This window comes from Taudactylus pleione, unplaced genomic scaffold (assembly GCF_031769625.1).
Source record: "Taudactylus pleione unplaced genomic scaffold, aTauple2 ptg000513l, whole genome shotgun sequence".
NCBI lineage: Eukaryota > Metazoa > Chordata > Amphibia > Anura > Myobatrachidae > Taudactylus > Taudactylus pleione.
In genome coordinates, this window is record NW_028284915.1 from 1,529,475 (window position 1) to 1,548,800 (window position 19,326).

At 42.5% G+C, this 19,326-nt stretch overlaps 1 protein-coding gene across 1 annotated transcript in view; it reads left to right on the forward strand.

Moving 5' to 3' along the window:
* The window catches only part of DDX60 (DExD/H-box helicase 60), a 379,348-nt gene that overhangs the window by 209,836 nt on the left and 150,186 nt on the right, over positions 1 to 19,326 (forward strand). Inside the window, exons 24-25 of the mRNA XM_088450288.1 lie at positions 8,936 to 9,064; positions 11,829 to 11,953. Coding sequence (XP_088306414.1) covers positions 8,936 to 9,064; positions 11,829 to 11,953 — 254 coding nt within the window. The remainder of the gene's footprint in view (positions 1 to 8,935; positions 9,065 to 11,828; positions 11,954 to 19,326) is intronic.

A 19,326-nucleotide genomic window follows, 5' to 3' on the forward strand; every position in this document is an offset into this window, starting at 1 on the left:
AGAGAAAAAAACAGTGATAGTTATAATTGACAGACAGAAATAAAAGACAGTGTCAATACAGCAGCTAGCAAACAGTCACATACAATGCATATGTAATATAAATACAATCGACTCTAGATAAACTACACAAACACAAAGGAATGGTAGGATATAGAGCACTATATACCTTAACCAAGGGAGATGTATACAGGTAGACTGACCCAAACCCTCCTGAGACCAAAAGCTACAGAGCCCACTGAGCGTGGACTGTGAGCGTCTCAAATACATGTGGAGGGTGGGCGGAGCAACCCAGACGTGAGAAACCCTTTGTAGGGACTGCGTCTTGGGAGGAGCTGCCGAGGGAGTGCCTACCTCCCCTAAGCTGCGTTAACCAGCTGGGTACGCTGGCCTCGTGACAGCAGAAGCATTTGCTGCTGATCCCCGGCGTCAGATACTAAGGCCCTGGTGGTGTAGTGAGGACGCGGACAAACCCGGGCCCTGACTGCTGCGGCTTCTGGTGTGTCTCTGACACCAGAAGCAAGGACTACTGCGCACGTTTCCCCGTAAACGAGGAATCGCCTTACCTGACACCTCTGTGCATCCGGTTGCAGTCTGGGTCACAGCATAGCTGCAAGCAAGCTCAGCCGCGACCCCGCCGGAATCACCAGCCCAGTTACTGGTGTTGCGGCCCAGCAGAGGTAGATGGAGTCTTAATTCAGACTGCCAACCCAAAAACATAAAAATAAAATAAAACATAAAATAAAAGCTTAGGACTGCCTGAGCAGTCCCCTCTTACAAAGGTGCTTCTTGATCCTGCTGCACCAAATTAACAACTGAAGTCTTATGGCTAGGGGTGGGGTATATATGGAGGAGGACCCGAGGCATCCTGGGAGCTGAAGCTTTAACTGTTTGGTGCCTTGTCTCTCCAACCATAATATCCCCATAGTATCCCTGTGGATCCCTATGGACCCCGAAGAAGAAAATAAAAATAAAGGGCCTGATTCAGAGCCGTTCGCCATTTGTGGTCGTTCGTTCAAAAACAAGGGGTGGCTATTCAAATGATCCGTTCACAAATTGCAGTCTGTTCCCACCTCTAAGTCTGAACGAGCAAGCAAAACATACGCTCGCTTATTTGATAAAAACGCCCCCTGGCCGCACGCACCATACGTCATGTCCGCTATTTATTAGATTAATCGAGTACATCGTACAGCGTATGAACTGCTCGCTATTCTTGTGGTTGGTGTTTTCAACCGCTATTTTGCGAGCAGTTCTGAGTTAAAAAAAACCAAGTGACGTGGTCAATGACGCTGCTGTATTAATTATGCACTCCCTTAAAACGCCCGTTTTGACCTTTAAGCACGCCTGCGTTCGGATCTCCACTCCCCGTTTTCAAGCACCTTCCCCTGTTACCACCCACATACGCCTCATTCTGTCACTCAAAATAGCAGGCCCTCGCTATATTGCGTACCAACAATTTTCGGCCGCACTGACTGGTTCGCGCATGCGTACTAAAAACCGTACGCATGCGCAGATGTGCGAACATCGCTCGGAACGAGCGTACTGCCGCTAGCGAGTGGCTCTGAATGAGGGCCAAAGTCAGGTATATAAAAGCCAGGTATATAGAATGTCTTTTTACATGTTAATTGTTGTGTGGATATGTTTTTTGCTATTATGTGTCTTTTGGGAAGAGAGTCATAGATGAATACACACACATACACACACACACATGCAAATACAAGATTCACACTGTAAAAAGCAAGTGAAAAGTGAATTAAAAACATTGCCGCTTTTTCCAGAAATTTTTTGCGACCGACTCAGAATCAGACCCTATGAGGAGGGATCCCATGCCCCTCCACAGACACTATCCCTTCAACAGACCCTGTCCCCAATAGAACTGGTTTTTTATAAATGCCCCGAACTAGTTTTCTATCCCAATCCGCCCCTGCATTTCAGCTATACACATAACAAAAAGTATTCCCCCAGCACTCAGAATGAAATCAGCAATAAGATTTGAAAAACTACATGGTGGTAGATAATTCAGAGATCTCAGTTGCATATATTTGCAAAGATATGGCTAAGCCTCCGGGCCGCGTCACGGCGTCTCTGATACCGGAGGTCCCTATCACTTGGTCAGAATCTGGAGTGCAGAACCCCAAAAAAGCCGGCGATAGCCAGCCACCCCAGCGAAGCACAACAGTGAGAAACTAAAGTGTTAGTATAGGATTAAAGGAAAAACTATGTGTTAATAATCCTATACTAACACTTTAGTTTCTCACTGTTGTGCTTCGCTGGGGTGGCTGGCTATCGCCGGCTTTTTTGGGGTTCTGCACCCCAGATTCTGACCAAGTGATAGGGACCTCCGGTATCAGAGATGCCGTGACGCGGCCCGGAGGCTTAGCCATATCTTTGCAAATATATGCAACTGAGATCTCTGAATTATCTACCACCATGTAGTTTTTCAAATCTTATTGCTGATTTCATTCTGAGTGCTGGGGGAATACTTTTTGTTGTTTCTTGTATAGACTAACCCCTCCCTTACATGCACCTGAGTGATATTACTGAAGTGATTGAGCAGCTTCCAATTTGTATTTCAGCTATACACATATGCTGGTCTGTAGGATTTTTGCTATTTTTTATTCAACGCTGTTTGGAACACAATCTCTTTTTTCATTGCTTTATTGAAAACAGATAGTTGGACTGTTTATTTGAGTATTAGCAGCTGCAAAATTTTGAAGCGCCTATGCAAGTTTTACCTTTTTTGTGTGAAGTAGAGAACATGTCCAAAAACAGTGTATGAAGAACAGTCAAGGGGGTGTGAAGCAGGACCTGTGAAAAAGTGAAAATAATTTAAGAACATTTCCTGATATTGTGCTACTGGTAGTAGATGACACGAAATAAGTAAATTATTAATCAAAATTTCACAAGAAAGTGAAGTGAAAGAGGGTAACCATTGACTAACTCCCGAATTTACTGTACCTTCGAGTGATCTATTCGGCTTCTCAAAAAAGCATAGTGCAGGGAAACCACTGTTTATGGCTGGTGGGGATCTCAACATCACATCAATCCAATTATGCTGATTCTGAACTGAAAGCCATCTAATAATGGCTCTAATATAATGCTGCACCTGAAGGAATGCAAGGGGGAGTGCTGAATTATAGGTTATATTGTAACTGTTTGTGTATATGTCAATGGTATTTTAGCAGATGTATACATAGGATAACCCATGTCTCTCACCCCTGCCGTCCTCCAAAGCGTGAAAGAGAAAGTAACTGAGCCACGCTGAAAATCAGGATTAACCAGAAATTGTACCACATGCGGCCTATTCTACAAGTGGAAATAAAATGAGTCAGTATATAAATTGCTACCGTGTATCCAATCCCAATGGTAGTGGAGTATGGTAGCATGACTATAATTTATCACATGTGAAAAATGAATAACCCCATTCACTTTGGTCTTCTGTAATTTCAGTAGAGCTATACAAGGATGCTTCCCTTTCCACACATTATTTCCTAAATAAAGCATTAATTTCTGCCACATCATTATGTGTCAGCAGGATGGGCAAGGTCTGTAAGAGATACAATACATGTGGGAATGTTACCATTTCAATAAGACTAGCCTGGGCGTGATACAAAAGGTTGACAAAAAAAGCTAAACACTAATGATCAACATGGAAAAAGGTTAACAAGACAAAAGGTCAACAGTACAGAATGTTGACAGGTACAAAATAGTTGACACTTTTGTTTTTCTAAGCCTAATCTTCACTCTAACCCTTACTATAGCATTCCTCTTGGTGCCTAACCCTAGTGCCTAACCTTCTGGAAAGTGCATAACCCTAAGCCTAACCCTGACCATAATTTTTTTTTTTAAAGTGTCGATCTTTTGAACCTGTCAACCTTCTGTACTGTTGACATTTTGTCATGTCGATCTTCTTCCATATCAACCTTCTGTTGTTGACCAAATCATTGTCAACCTTTTTTTTGTCAACCTTTTGTGTGGAACCCGACTAGCCCTGCCCAAATATGATAAGAGAAGATGACTCTATCCTTCCAGCTCCAACCCAATAGATGTCATAGCCATGGTAATATTAAGTTGATAAAGGGCCGATGGCAATTTCAGTAATTGAATACCTAGTTAAGTTTCATGAGACTTTGACCATGATAAGGGAATATGATTACTCCATAGAGGCTGAGTGACCCCTGGCATCAGATTCGAACCCATGATTTAGATATATTAACCTCAAATCTAGAGACCACTCCAAATTCCTGTAATTTATTTCAAGTCAAAGAAAAAGAATCCTTGGTGTTAGCTATGTATATTAGTACATCATCAGCAAAGGCCAATAATCGGACTTCAGAATTGCCTATGGGTATACTATTAAGTTGGAGCCACACTACAGTATCAAATGCCTTGTGTGTATAAAGATTTAGAAGCATACAATTTGACTGAGAAGTTTATGCAACAAATGCCACAATTGCAGTGTGAAAGAACTTGACCAAGTGGTGACCATGGCCAAAATCCTACAACAGTACATTTAAAGAATAATGCACCCATAGCTGCTGTATAAGGCAAAACACTGCTGGAGATGTGGTCTTGATGTAAGCCAAATCTCAATCATCTCAGAGTGCTTGTTTGCAAAGCTTATGTGCACACATTCTAAAAGAAAAGAGGTGCAAGCTGGATTCCAAGTCAATGGAATGTATCATGCTAGAATACTGCCAAGAAAGCAAGGGATACAAAATATGGGACATTACAAATAAAAATCTAAAAAAGGCCAGGGATCAGGGGCGTATATATAATGGGTGCAGATTGTGTGGTGCACATGGGCCCCTGGGTTCAGGGGGGCTCACACCACACACCCTGCACTCATAAAACTTACCTCTCCGGAGTCCCACATCGGCTTCGGTGTCTGCGCCTGTAAAAAATGGCTGGAAAATGGCCACCGTGGCCATTTCCCCATCATTTGCACATGCACAGTACAGGGAAAATGGCCTCTGCTGCCATTTTCCCAGTCACCTGCACATGCGCTATAGACTTTGGGCACACTCTAGTGCCCAGAGTCTATAAGTGCGGTGCTGGCCGCACACCATTCAGTGCGCAGCCGGTCACCGGATGGAGAGGAGGTGGCCCATGACAGAGACTGCACATGGGCCCACTCCTTTCTAGAAATGCCCCTGCCAGGGATGTAGTATTCTATGAAACAGCAACACTCAACGTGAAACTGGAACATAAATCACAGCACAAATTTGTTAAATTGGATATGCTGAAAGCTGGGAGTGTGTATGAGTTAGAGACTGCCAGTGTGGATACCTAAGTGCAGAACAGTAGTTATTTAAGAAACAATAAAGGAAAGTCCCCCTAAGGTGTTTGCAAATATCACTTTCTGTGATCTCCAAAATATCTAGGAAGCAAAGTCATGTAATTACTGTGAAGAATAGAAGTCAGAAATAGACAAAAATATAGTATTACTACAAAAATACATGGACTCTTGTTTACAGGCCTAGTCACCTCTAGACAGTCAAGAACACGTGGGTCTTCTGAAAAAAGCTGAATGTAGATGGGACTGTTGCCCTTTACAAAACCCATCTTGTCACTAAAGGAAATACAGTATGTAGAAATCCAGTATTGACTACAGCAAGTGTGTTTAGTCATTGTCATGTATACCATGCATGATTTATTACTATACCAGTTAGCCTTTGACTCAGCTTTCTTAAATGGAGAGTGATTTGAAGAAATTTCTATGGAACTTCCTGATCATTAGAATAAGGACATGTTCTAAGAGGGAAAAGTCTGTTTAAGCTTTATATGGTCTGAAGCAAAGTGGCCATTGTTGGGACTATAAATTCGATTCTTTACTAATTGAGATGTACTTTATATGTTCAGAGACTGAGCACTGTCTAAACCACAAGAAAATAGAGCAGAGTCTGTTCATTATAGTTGTGTATGTGGATGATGTGTTACTAGCAGGTCAGGAAATGCACATAGCCAGTGTCAAGCATCTGCTGCAGCAGAGATTGAAGTTGAAAGACTTAGGACCTGCACATCATCTGTTAGGCTTAAGAATCTTGCAAATCTTGAAGAAATAACTCTCACATTTGATCAAGAAGGATATATTGAAGCAGTGCTTAGCAAGTATGCAATGCTAGATGCAAAACCAGTCAGTACTTTTACTGACAAAGCCACTAAACTCATTAAAGCCATGTCACCAACAAGAGAGATAGAGGATATGAAAAAAGTTCCTTATCAGAACGCTGTTGGAAGTCTGATATATGCAAGTATAGGACCTCGCCCAGATATTACACATGCCATAAACAAAGTGAGTCTGTTTATCAATAATCCTGGGAAACCAGACTGGACTGCAGTAAAAAGAATCCTGAAATACATTAGGGATTCAACTTCCTTGAAGTTAGAGTTTTCAAAGCATGGAAATTCTAAACTTAAAACTTTCTGTGATGCCAACTGGGGAACAGATGTGTTGTTCTCACAAAGGGGGCCAAATGTAATAGGGTGAGAATTTAGAAAATGTGAGAGTTTAGCAGTAAAACTCTCACACTAATACATTGATCGAGTTGCTGCTCTTAACTATTTCCTTTACCCTTCACTATTCTTATTAGAGCGGTGCCTTGGGGTGGCTTAGTTGGGCTAGTTTGGGGGTGTCCTGCGCTCTGGATTTGAACCCTAATATGTTAGGGACCTACCCTACAGAGGTTACCTGGATGTGGTTGGTAGGCCCATAACCTTGGCCAAGATTATGCCAAAAACCTCTATTTACTGCAAAATGTATTTATTTATATATAATCAGTTAATTTGGAGTTGTGCACTATTTCTTCTATTTGTGTATACAGTATATCAATGGTATCCACAGATAGCACCTCCAATTTTATATATATATATATATATATATATATTCAGGGTGTGGAGTCTGAGGCCCATTTTCTAGGTGCAGATGTCACCAGGGAGAGAAGAAATCAACCTACTGTAGCCTATCCACCACTAGTGAGGAGTATATGGCAGTGACAGAAACTGGCATAGAGTGTGACAGAGGAGCAGTAGTCTTGTCCTACAGCGCAAAGCACCATGTACGGTCTAAGGGCCTGATTCACTACAGATTGCAATACTGCGTACACACACAGTTCAACTGCGATAGCAAGCTAATCCACTAGGATTGCAATGCAAACTCAGCACTACATAAGGACATTCGTAATACTTAGCACAGTAGCAAAACCATCAGTACAATCGAGTACCATCGGACCCGTACGCACAGTTGCACGAGCCCTGACCTTACTCAGAAATTGCTAACAGCCAGGAACGCTATGAGACCTCTGAAACAGCGTGTGAATGCACTGGCACATCTGCGTTCGGCCGACCACCCCCTGTAACTACCCACAAAAGGCGCTTCCTGTAAATCACTCTGTGATTGGTCTGCATAGTCACTGCGATTGTAGTCCCGATTACAATTGCTAGTTCGCGCACTGTGATACATACGCATGCACAGAATGCAACAATCGGCCGATTGCGTGCATATTAGCAACTGCGATCCTTGCTGAATCAGGCCCTAAGCACATAGCTATTAAGATCACTTCATCCATGAGCTGCTGGAGAACAAGTCTGTGAGCGTAACCTTTGCTTTGTTTACGAGTTAGGATAATATTGCTGATATAATGACAAAGGGACTGGCATTACATTTTAGAAAAAAAATGTGGGCTGGAACACATTTGACATGTGTTGATATGTTTTCATTGTTGATTAATTGCATAACCCAATGTTTTCTGGTTACAGGTGGACTTTGTCAAAATGTTTTGAGTAAAGTATAAAATGTGTTTTATGTAACCGGAGGCAGCCCATAGTGAGGAAGGGGGGGATGTTAGAGAGCAGAGTGATCTGGCAAATTTCACACTAATGATTCTTTTTAAGCCAGACATATGTTTAAAAACGCTGGCACTTTCTCCTTCATACATTTGGGCACTAGGACCCATAGTCACCAAGAGGTCTGACCTCTGACCTGGTGATGTCATGACACATATGCAGCCACACATGTGCCACTGTGTAGAGTGGCACATTGCTGTGTGGATGCACAGTACTTAGGTCCCAGGTGTAAGACCGTGATTACCTGCAGTTACTGCTGTTGTGACCACTGCTGTGTACCACTGTTACCACAGTTGTAATACCACTGTATTACCCCAAGGTTCCACTAATGGGTCATATCAATAGTAGAAGGTCATATTTTCATGTGCTGTTTACATTATTACACAGTGTACCTTATGAGATCCCCTTGCCCACTCAAACCTAGGTTCACTTCTATTTTGCAGAGGTGAGTCCCAGTCCTGTGCTTCCCCACCATTAATCTGGCTCTGTAACTGCAGGCTGGGATGCAGGAAAAGAATGCTGCCTGGATGCTCTGATTGTGTGTAATTCACAATCAGAATGGCCGGGGAGCATCTTTCGCTGCCTGCCTCTCAGCCGACTGCCCTATGCACAGAGAGAGCAGCCACACACTTCATGGAAATGCCCCACTGCCCACCTTTGCTTGAAGGCCCCTAGAATCATGGAGTCATGGGCATGCGCCCAGTGTGCCTATACTGTAAGATGACCCTGACATCACATAGTCCATTGTGACGTGCAGCACAACAGACGATGCAAAGAATGACAAGTATAAACAATAGATATGGTAGACGCACTAGGCGATGATTATGCAGATTGGACAAAAATACCAAGATTGCATGATATATGGAATGGTGTGGGCCCAGTTTTATACTGCACAGTACATCCATACATTAGGTCCTCTAACAGAAATAATTCTTGTGACAAATGTGACACCACAGTTCACCAAATACTGTATAATATTATACTTGAATGATATACCTACTCTGCAAATATAGACCAAATCTATAGACTTTCCTTATCTTTTCATGTCATCTGTGTAACTGTAGTAAATAAATTAATATATTTTTAACTGAAGACATTAGATCCTGAGGAGAATGTACATCTGAAGGACAAAATAATAATCGAAAAGAATGATGCAATTAAATATGAAGAAGCACTGAAGGCAGAATTTCTCGAGTGGATTCATAAAGGACATGATAAAAAGGTAATTTATCCCATTTTATGAGGGTACAGTAGCAAGGATTGAGTTGGATCTGTGGTGGTAAAAACCCTAATGCTTCCACTAGACCTTAACATCAATCTCTTACTTTCATGTTCGACATTGCTCACTGCTGCATGCTGAGGATCCAGAAGAGTTTATGTTTTATATTCTATACAAGAAGATGTTATCTATCTATCTACTATATTTGTTCACAAAACCCCAATACATTATTTAGTGTTGAGGTAACATAGCACCACACCTGTATTAAAAGGTAAATTATTACTTTACCATTTCATTACAAACTACTGAAGCTCCTACCATACAGAATCTTGTGCACAGTGGTTTGGGGGTCTATTCATCATTAGGGGTGATGATTAAGTATCCACCTCACCACAAGGGATACTTAAGTATCCACCTTGCCACTGAAGATACTTCAGCATTGCTTCGGTGTGGGGACAGCTGCTACGAAAAGCAGCTGTCTCCTCGGTCAGTAGAACTGATACTTCTGTAGCAGTGTTACTTACCTGTCCTGTTGCCGGCTTCTGCGTATGTGTGACCTGAGTTTACGTACGTGAAAACCGTTGGGTAAACAATGAGGAGGCGGTAGAGGGATCTGCATGGATCCCTCTTCACATCCCCAGAACTCATTCCCATATGAAGGAGCGGGGTTCCGACAACAAGCGCCATCTGAAGATGATTGTCGGAGGCAAACTCCAAAAACGTTATGTTTTCAGAATTTGCTGAATACCATTGAGTCCTATCAGACCACTGATGATGAATGGCCCATTAACTTAAATATGTGATCAATGGACCCCTTGATGTGAGAAGGAACAGAATCCTTGACACAAATATATCAACCTCTCACAGGTGCAGGTACTAATTAGCCTACTCTAAGGCTAAAGGCCTAAAGGCCAAAAATGGGCCTAGTGGATGGAGCCCGTCCTCACTCTCCATCCATAACCCCAGGAACCCTTAACTGGCTTTTACTAAGGCCCACAACTCTAGCAGACCTATTTGTGTGATCACAAACAGATTCCTGAGGTTTTAAAACATGTTGGTCAGAAACCTGGGACAAATATATCTCACTTGTATAACCTCACCAGCAGGGCCATTTTTAAGGACGGCTGAGTTGTGCAATCGCATGGGGCATGTAACCACTACGATTGCACGGCTCGCAAACCCCAATCCTGCAGTCATAAAGTGAAGAACTGGGCAGGGGGGCCGTATGCAAGCCCGTGGCACGCCGACTACCCCGCCAGCCACCCACCCACTATCCTACCTAATTCTACGCCTGGCCGCAAGGCAATAAAGTTTTTATTTTTTGACATAAAAACATGACATCATGGCATCACATCGCACCGCCACTTCAAGAGAGAAACCATGCCATCAGCTGGTAAGTGAGAGCTTAGTTCTATAATTAAGAGGGCTGGCTGGGACACAGAAGGTGGTGCTTGAAGGCTGTCTGGGACACAGAAGGGGGTGCTGGCAGGCTGTCTGGGAACACAAGGTGGTGCTGGCTGGATGGGGACACAGAAGGGGGTGCAGGCTGGAGACAGAAGGGGGTGCAGGCTGGAGACAGAAGGGGGTGATGGCTGGCTGGGGACACAGAAGGGGGTTTTGGCTGGCTGGGAACACAGAAGGGGGTGCTGGCTGGCTGTGGACACAGAAGGGAGTGCTGGCTGGGAATACAGAAGGGGGTGCTGGCAGGCTGTCTGGGGACACAGAAGGGAGTGCTGGCAGGCTGTCTGGGGACACAGGAGGGGTACTGGCTGGCTAGGGACACAGGAGGGGGTGCTGGCTGGCTGGGGACATATTAGGGGGGCTGGCTGGCTGGCGACATAGAAGGAGAAATGTGCTTTTTTCTGTGGGGAACAAAGTTATTTCCTCTGTGGGGGAGCAAAGTTATTTCCTCTATGGGGAGCAATGTAATTATCTCTGTGGGGAGCAATGTTATTTATCTCAGTGGGGAGCAATGTTATTTATCTTTGTGAGGAGAAATGTTATTTATCTTTGTGAGGAGCAATGTTATTTATCTCTGTGAGGAGCAATGTTATTTCCTCTGTGGGGAGCAATGTTATTTAATTGCGAAGTGCTACGGAATATGTTGCGCTATATAAGAACTGTTAATAAATAATAAGTAAATAAATGTCTGTGAGGGAGCAACGATATTTATCTCTGTGTGGGAGCAATGTTTTTTTATCTCTGTGGGGGAGCAATGATATTTATCTCTGTGGGGGAGCAATGTTATTTATCTCTGTGGGGGAGCAATGTTATTTATCTCAGTGGGGAGCAATGTTATTTATCTTTGTTAGGAGAAATGTTACTTATCTTTGTGAGGAGAAATGTTATTTATCTTTGTGAGGAGCAATGTTATTTATCTTTGTGGGGAGCAATGCTATTTATCTCTGTGAGGAGCAATGTTATTTCCTCTGTTGGGAGCAATGTTATTTAATTGCGAAGTGCTACGGAATATGTTGCGCTATATAAGAACTGTTAATAAATAATAAGTAAATAAATGTATTTCTGTGAGGGAGCAATGATATTTATCTCTGTGGGAGAGCAATGTTTTTTATCTCTGTGGGGGAGCAATGACATTTATCTCTGTAGGGGAGCAATGTTATTTATCTCTGTGGGGGAGCAATGTTATTTATCTCTGTGGGTGAGCAATGTTATTTATCTCTGTTTTTGTAAATATAAACATGATTTGATTTTATATGACGATATTTGTCTTTTTAGAATTAAATTCTAATATTTTCTTTTCCTGAAGATTTCAAAAGTGATGAAAAATCTTGGAGTTTATGAACCAACTGACGAGGAAGACTGTTTCAAATATTTTCCTTTGATTGTTGAAAAACTAGAAAAAATCAACAAATTACCTGCTCTGTTTTTTGCGTGAGTAAATTTTCACAGGATATAGTTTTTAGATCTATGATATGGATGCCAGCTGTTAAAATCCCAGGGCCGGAATCCCGACCTGAGACAGAACACCGGCAACGGAATCCCCATGCCAGTTCAGAGGCCGACACCAGAATCCCGACAGCCAGCATCCCGAACATAAGTATAACAGGCCGGGTTAGGTGTTAACCGCGGGGGGGAAGGTTTAGGTTTAGACACAACAGGAGGGTTAGGGTAAGGCTATGGGGGAGGTTAGGGTTAGGCTATGGACCAGGAGGGTTAGGTTTAGGCACCACTCTGGGGGGTTAGGGTTAGGCACTAAGAATGGAGGGTTAGGTTCAAGCACAAAAGGGGAGGATTAGGTTTAAGAAGTAATGGGGAGGAACAGGGTGCGAGGGGAAGGATTAGGGTTATGATGCAGGAACAGATGGTTAGGGTTAGGGAGAGAAGGGGGAGGGTCAGTATATTTACAGTCTGTATTTTGACAGCTAGCATCCCATCTGCCGGCATTTCATACACAACCCCATTTTCATAATGCAAAGTAAATGTAGAATAAATAGTTTAGTATTAACCTACCATTCAACTGCAGTTTCACTAAAGGAATGTGTTAACCCACTACTATATCAGAAAGCTGAAACCCCTCCTACATCTTTAGGTAGTACCCTTTTAAGATTATATTAAGGTTGAAAAACTAAGTTCAACCCAGGGGCAAACGCAGGATTTTTACAGGGGTGTTTCACATACACACACACATATACACTATATATATATATATAGTTATATATATATATTTACATACATACATACATATAGATATACACACACATACATACACATACATATGTCACGCATACATTAATCACACATACATATATACATTACACACACACTCTAACCTTGCAGACCTGGCAGGTTGGCACCATGTCTTTAGGTCTCTCCCCCCAGCGTGAAACTGCCAGAATTTGTGGGTCAATCGGGAGGGGGTGGAGCCAAATGATGCAATTCTAATGGAATCGTGTCATGTTGGCTTCGCCTCCTCCCAACTGACCCGCGAATCTCTGCATTTTGCCATGAGGGGATGGGGCTTAAGAGCATGATGCCTGCTCCCTAGTCTGTCAGGGGGGGTTTCTGGGTACCCACAACCCCTGCATGCGCTACTGGTACCCAGAAACCCCCTCTGCATGCACTACTGCAATCACACATTACATTTCTGTAGAGCAAGTATGCAAGTTTGTAAGTCAATTGTGATCTCCCTGTTATTGTAGAAACCAACCCAGCTACCTAGTCTAGTGGTCCTGGCCTTTCTGCTAATGTGTAAATCAGACTGGGATTTGGGTGGGCACACTACCCATTATTTTTGTTTTTATTGTAGCATGTCCTCTTTGTTTAGTCTCAGGAAATGTTAAGGACCAACAGCAGCTCCTACCATCTTGGATGAAGGGGGCTGCCCATGCTGCAGTCCACAGTCCCTGCACCTACGCAATGGATCTGGCAGGCTCCGGGACCAATGCATTCATACAAACACCGGCTTCTAGGGACTGCATTAGCTGCAGCCCCTAGAAACTGGCTTATAAATGTCGACATTTACAGAATGTCAACATATGAACTATAGATATTTTTAAAATGTCGACATTTGCATTAGGGTTAGAGTTAGTGCTAGGATTACTGCAAGGGTTAGGATTAGTGTTACTGCTAGGGTTAAGGTTACTGTTAGTGTTAAGTTTAACATTAGGGTTAGGGATATGCTTGCATAAAAAACACGTTTTGCTGAATGCCGACATGATAAATGTTGATATAAGAAAAACTGTTGGCATGTTCAATGCCATCATAACAACTATGTTAACACTCTTATGTCAACATTATAAATATTTACAGGAAGAATGTTGACCTAATATACCGAACCCATGTCAGACATGCTAGGACTTCCAAAGCTACAGTCTACTGTACTATTTTAAGTAGAGATGTGTGCCAACCCCGTGTTTTGGTTTTCTTTCTAATTCATCTTTGTTCTGGTTTTGAGAAAAAAAAAACTCACGTTTTGGTTTTAGATCGGTATTTTATTTTTTTTTAAATATAATGACAGCTAAAAATCACAATATTTTGCCATTTTATGTTCCTACAGTATTATTAACCTCAATAACATAATTTCCAGTCAATTTTGACCACCTCACAGCTCACAATATTGTTTTCACCATTACAGGCCAAAGGCTACAGCGAGCTGGTTGGCTAAACTAAGCAACAGAGCAGCGGCACAAAGGCACAGATGTTTAAAATAATATAGGACATCTATGAAACATTGCCACACAGCAGTAGCTGACAGGATGGCAGTTTAATAAACTATAAAAAGTTTGTCATCTATGCAAAAAGACAGTCACCAATGCCCCAAACAACACATACTGCAAAGAAAAGAGGTGCAAGATGGAATTGTCCTTGGGTACTTCCACCCACACTTACGTTGTATATTACAAAGGACATACACAGTTTAACACTAATTTTGGCCAATTCTTGTAGATCTGGCCAGATGTCAAAATGTTGTGTTGACTTATCTGCATCACCAGTTGGTCTCTTGGGAAAGCACAGTTTTTTTCCTGGCAGCAGAAACTGGAGGAGATGTTGTCATGTCATCTGACACTTGAACTGACAACTTCCTCTCCAGGAGTTCTTTGCATCTCTTAAGATCTGTTTCAGTTGGAAAAAAAAAACCATGACGTATGAATTAAACCTAGGATCATGCACAGCCGACAAAATGTAGTGATCATTTTAAAATGCTGACAACCTTTGGATTCTGGCAAAGCGAATAAATGACTTGATCTACAAGTCCAACACACTAATTGGAATTGCTTTGTTTCATCTCCTCCTTCAGTTTCTTGGCTGCTTTTCCAAAAGTCTAATTAGGTGAATCACCTAACTCAAGCTGGCAGTATTTGAACTCACTTTACAGGTGACAACTTTGAATGGTGTCAGCTCCTTGCACAATACAAAAAGTATTCTCCACTGCGCTGGACTAAGGTACATTCCCCCTCCCCCTTCTATGTCATGACTTGTTGTGTAGGTTTGGATGGCTTGTTGCTGTTCCACCAGTTGCTAAAGCATTTAAAGGGTGGAACTCTACCTTGTTACACCCTCTTACTTCAGTTGGTGGCATGGCAAATTTAAATTTTCTTGCAGCCATTGCAATATTCTACATGTGGTTGTTGAATGTCGAAAATGTCCCAAAATTTTTGTGCCACAGACAGCATCACACGCCTGTAATTTTTAATAAAAGTTCACTACCAACTTTGTTGTGTAAAAAAACATGGGTCATTTTCTAATTCACCCAGCTGTAATGCACTCACAATATTTGTGGTGTTATTAGAAATGACAAAGTCTGAGAAGATTACAAGCGGGATAAGCCATTTTGCTATGACATTCCTCAATTTTCTAACAGGTTGACACCAGTATGCCTCTTAATGAAGCTGGTCATATAGAGAGTAGCCTGCTTGGAAATTAGCTGGTGTTTCTGTTACCTACTGCTGCTGCTGAGGGTGATAAGTCCACCCAGTGGACTGGCACAGTCATTTAATCTTTAATTTGCCCACTACTGCTTGCCCACATATTCATAGCTAAGTGAATAGTGGGTACAATGGCATTTTTTAAGCCATGACACTACAGGTGAGGAATTGCTTTTCTGGTAAAATGGAACTGAGATGTAATTCGGTAGCAGGGACACAGATCCTCAATTAATTATCTAAAATAAGATGCATTAATGGCAGATATTGGACAAAGATCTAATGCAAGCATAGCTGCATTAGCTTCAGTGCTCCGCTGTGCAACTGGGTGACAGCTGTCATACTTGCTTCCACTTGCAAAGGATTGTTTAACATTCAATTGTTTTTTGAAACTACTAGTAGTAGTAGTAGTTTTCTTGATCCCCTTCTGATGAAGATCCACCCTCAGTAGCAGCATGCCTAGCACTCAATGAATCTTCTGAGGAATCCTGGATAGGGGAGGAGTCAGTTAGCCTTAGCAAATGTGATACAAGACAACCTCCAATCAGTAATTAGGAGACTGATGATGAAGGCGTTGGCAGTGGAGACTGCAGGTGCTGGGATCTAGCTGAGATAATTGCTTGTTCTTACTTTAGCATAATTTTCATATTTTGCCAAAAACTTTTCATGAACTTGCTGCAAATGATGTAACAGGGAGAGGGTTCCTTGATGGTTAATGTCCCTACCTCTGCTTACTTTGGCTTTACAAACACTACAGATGGCTTGACAATTGTCAGGATTTGGGTAAAATTAATTCCACACATAAGAGGTGGAATTTTGGTGTTATGCCCAGGCATGACAATGGTCTTCTTCTTATCATGGGCAAGAACTGGTGTCACTGGTGCCCTACTTATCCAAACAACATCCTCATTAGTGCCAGTGTCAGCTACACAAATATCCCCTCATCCTGTTGCATTTCATCAGTAACATCCTCAATTTATATGTAGCCATATTTACTTGTGCTGCTCATCCCCACATTGGCAGAGGGTGCAGAAATGGTGGAAGGAGGCTTCTCTATGAATACAGGGCCTGATTCAGGTTGGCTCACAATGCTGCATCTGCAGTCAAAGTATGCAAATCCCGTGATTGCTAGCAAGACATTAGCACGCTCACTATGTTTTGCCATGCGATCGTGGTATGAAATTAGATGCCCACTAGCCTGACACAACAAGACGCCCACTTTCCCTTAGTAACAGACGTCATCTCTAGGAAGTGTATTAAACAACCGGTAGCATCGGCTAACATTGGATACATATGCACCACTTGTGGTTGACCATACCCTGCCGCAAGCACTGTTAGTGCTACTGTGTTTAATTCAGCCATGAGACGTGTATGCTGACGATGCATCTTAATTATGTACACCCCTGAAATGCGTTCCAACGCTCAGACATGCCTGCATTTGCACCACCACACCCCCATTACCATCGACCACCCCCTGTCACCACCCACAAACACGTCCTGTCACTCATGCTTGCGTAGCATCTATGTACTGGCTGAGATCGCTTCCTGTTCGCAGTGACTAGTTCGCGCACACATACTGTGTCTTGTACGCATGCGCAGATAACTAACATTGGCCAGTTGCGTGCGAATGCAGCATTGCGAACCAACCTGAATCAGGCCCACAGTATCCAAAATGTCAGCCTCACACATAGCACTCGTGAACACCCTTAGACTCTACAATATAAATAAAAGCAGCTCAACAGAAGGGGAGTGAGACTTTGGTTCACTGAAACTGGTTCACTGTTTTAAAATTATTTATTAAGAAAATAAAAATCATACTATCAGAGTATGAAATATAGCAATCATATGCATGAATAAAAGTATGTTTGTGACCTTACACACCAATATGCAGTTCTTATAATAAAGACCAATGTCAGAGCAAAAGTCCATCTGTCCCTCAGAATATTTAGTGGAAAACCAGGTAGAGTACCTGTAAATTTCGATCTATCCAAGCTGTTTTTTAGGCAAAAGCACACTATTTGAGCCAAATAGTCAGGATGGAAAGTGTCTCCTTTTATCAGCAGCGGGGAGCGTTCCACTTGCCAGCGGAGTCACTGTCTGATAGATGCTGGAGGGCTGGTGCAAGAAGCTGTATAAGTCCCCAGATGGCAAAGGGGAAGGACGGAAGATCCGGAACACTGGGCCTGATTCAGACCCGGACGCAAGTGGCCGTTCGCTCGTCCGCCGTACGAGCGGAAATATTTAAATTCAAGCGTTCGCTCGTATGTTCGCTCGTAGCTAATCTTCCGCCCCATAGTCTCCCAACCCCTCCTCTAACTAGCGAACGTTCAAAATAGCGACCGTCCGTCTCCTCTTTGGTTGCATGGAACGCTCGCACAAGTCAAATCCGGAAGTGGCCCTGTCAGTTTTCGATTGCCTGCTATTTCATTCTGCAAACATACTTGAATCGATTAATAGCAATCAGTATATTCATTAGCTTATTTGGTATTCACATCTTTGCAATCCGTTTTTTTTTACAATGTCAATAAACTTTATTATTGTTCGTGTGTGTCATTCCTTCCGCAGAATACGTACGTTTGTACCAAGGGGATGGTTTTTCAAATTTAAAAGTTTGTTTGAATGCTACTATTGTTTTGCGTTTGTTTATATGCAGATTTTTCTTCTTTTTTAATAATATTTAAATTAGCTTACGCATGTCACTGCATCAAGCCTATCATAACTCACATTATATTTGTGAGGGTGTAGGTCACATGACTCATACAATAACCAATAGAATGCTTTCTGTTAATTTACAAAGTACATTAGCCAATTAAATTTTTTCTTGGACCTTTATTAAAACTGTTTTGTGTAAAAAAAATCATTGCCATCATGACAGCCGCAGCTTTTTGTCGCCGCGAACTCCTGGTCCTCACAGATGTGATAGACCGGAGAATAACTGAGCATCCGGCCCCCATCACTAACCTCCGCAAGCGGCTCGCCTATGCGGAGGTGTGGCGCCGCCTGCGTACGTTGGGCTACCGCCGAAATATCAGCCAGCTAGAAAGGCGATGGTCAGATTTACGCCGCAGATCCCCACGCCTTTTTGCCAATTTGCGTCTGCAAATTCAGGAAAGTAAATGTTTTTTTTTATAAATTTAAAATGTAAGCATGTGCGTGTGCATGTTTTCCGTCTAGCCCTGTTTCTTTATTTTGGACATACCTGCGTGTGCATGTTTTCTGTCTAGCCCTGTTCCTTTATTTTGGACATACCTGCATGTGCATGTTTTCCGTCTAGCCCTGTTTCTTTTTTTTTTTTTTGGTGTGTAAATTTTTTTGGAAAAATATTAATTATTTAATAATATAAATTTTTATACATCATTTAGGGGCTGAGCGCAGACTACGATGTCTACAACGTTGGCTCGTCCCCTATCCCCTACTCCCACCCAAACATCCTATCCCCAACCTTCCCCAAATTCCCCCTCCACCCCAGACCTGGCAGACCGTGATGCCACTCCCTCTCATCACATTCCCATCCCTCCAAATTCACACTCCCCTCCACCCCCCCCCCTCTCTTTTCATCACCCTCCCCTCCACCCACCCCTCTCTTTTCCTCACCCTCAACTTCCAGCCAAATCACCCCTCCTCCATCCGAGCAGCACTGGCCCACCTCTGCGGAAGACGATTTCGGGGCTCCAGGCCCAGTCATCATTATGACCGGTATGTTTCCCTTTTAAACTATGGTTGCTTTTGCATTAATTTGTTTTTTGTTGATGTTGTCCTTTTGCCTGTGCATTTCAAATTTGTAAAGTATTTCTAATGTTTTGGATATATATCTTTGTGAAAAAATGTCTAGGATGTTTTCCCCTTACACATATGACACATGTCCAAACACTCATACTTGTG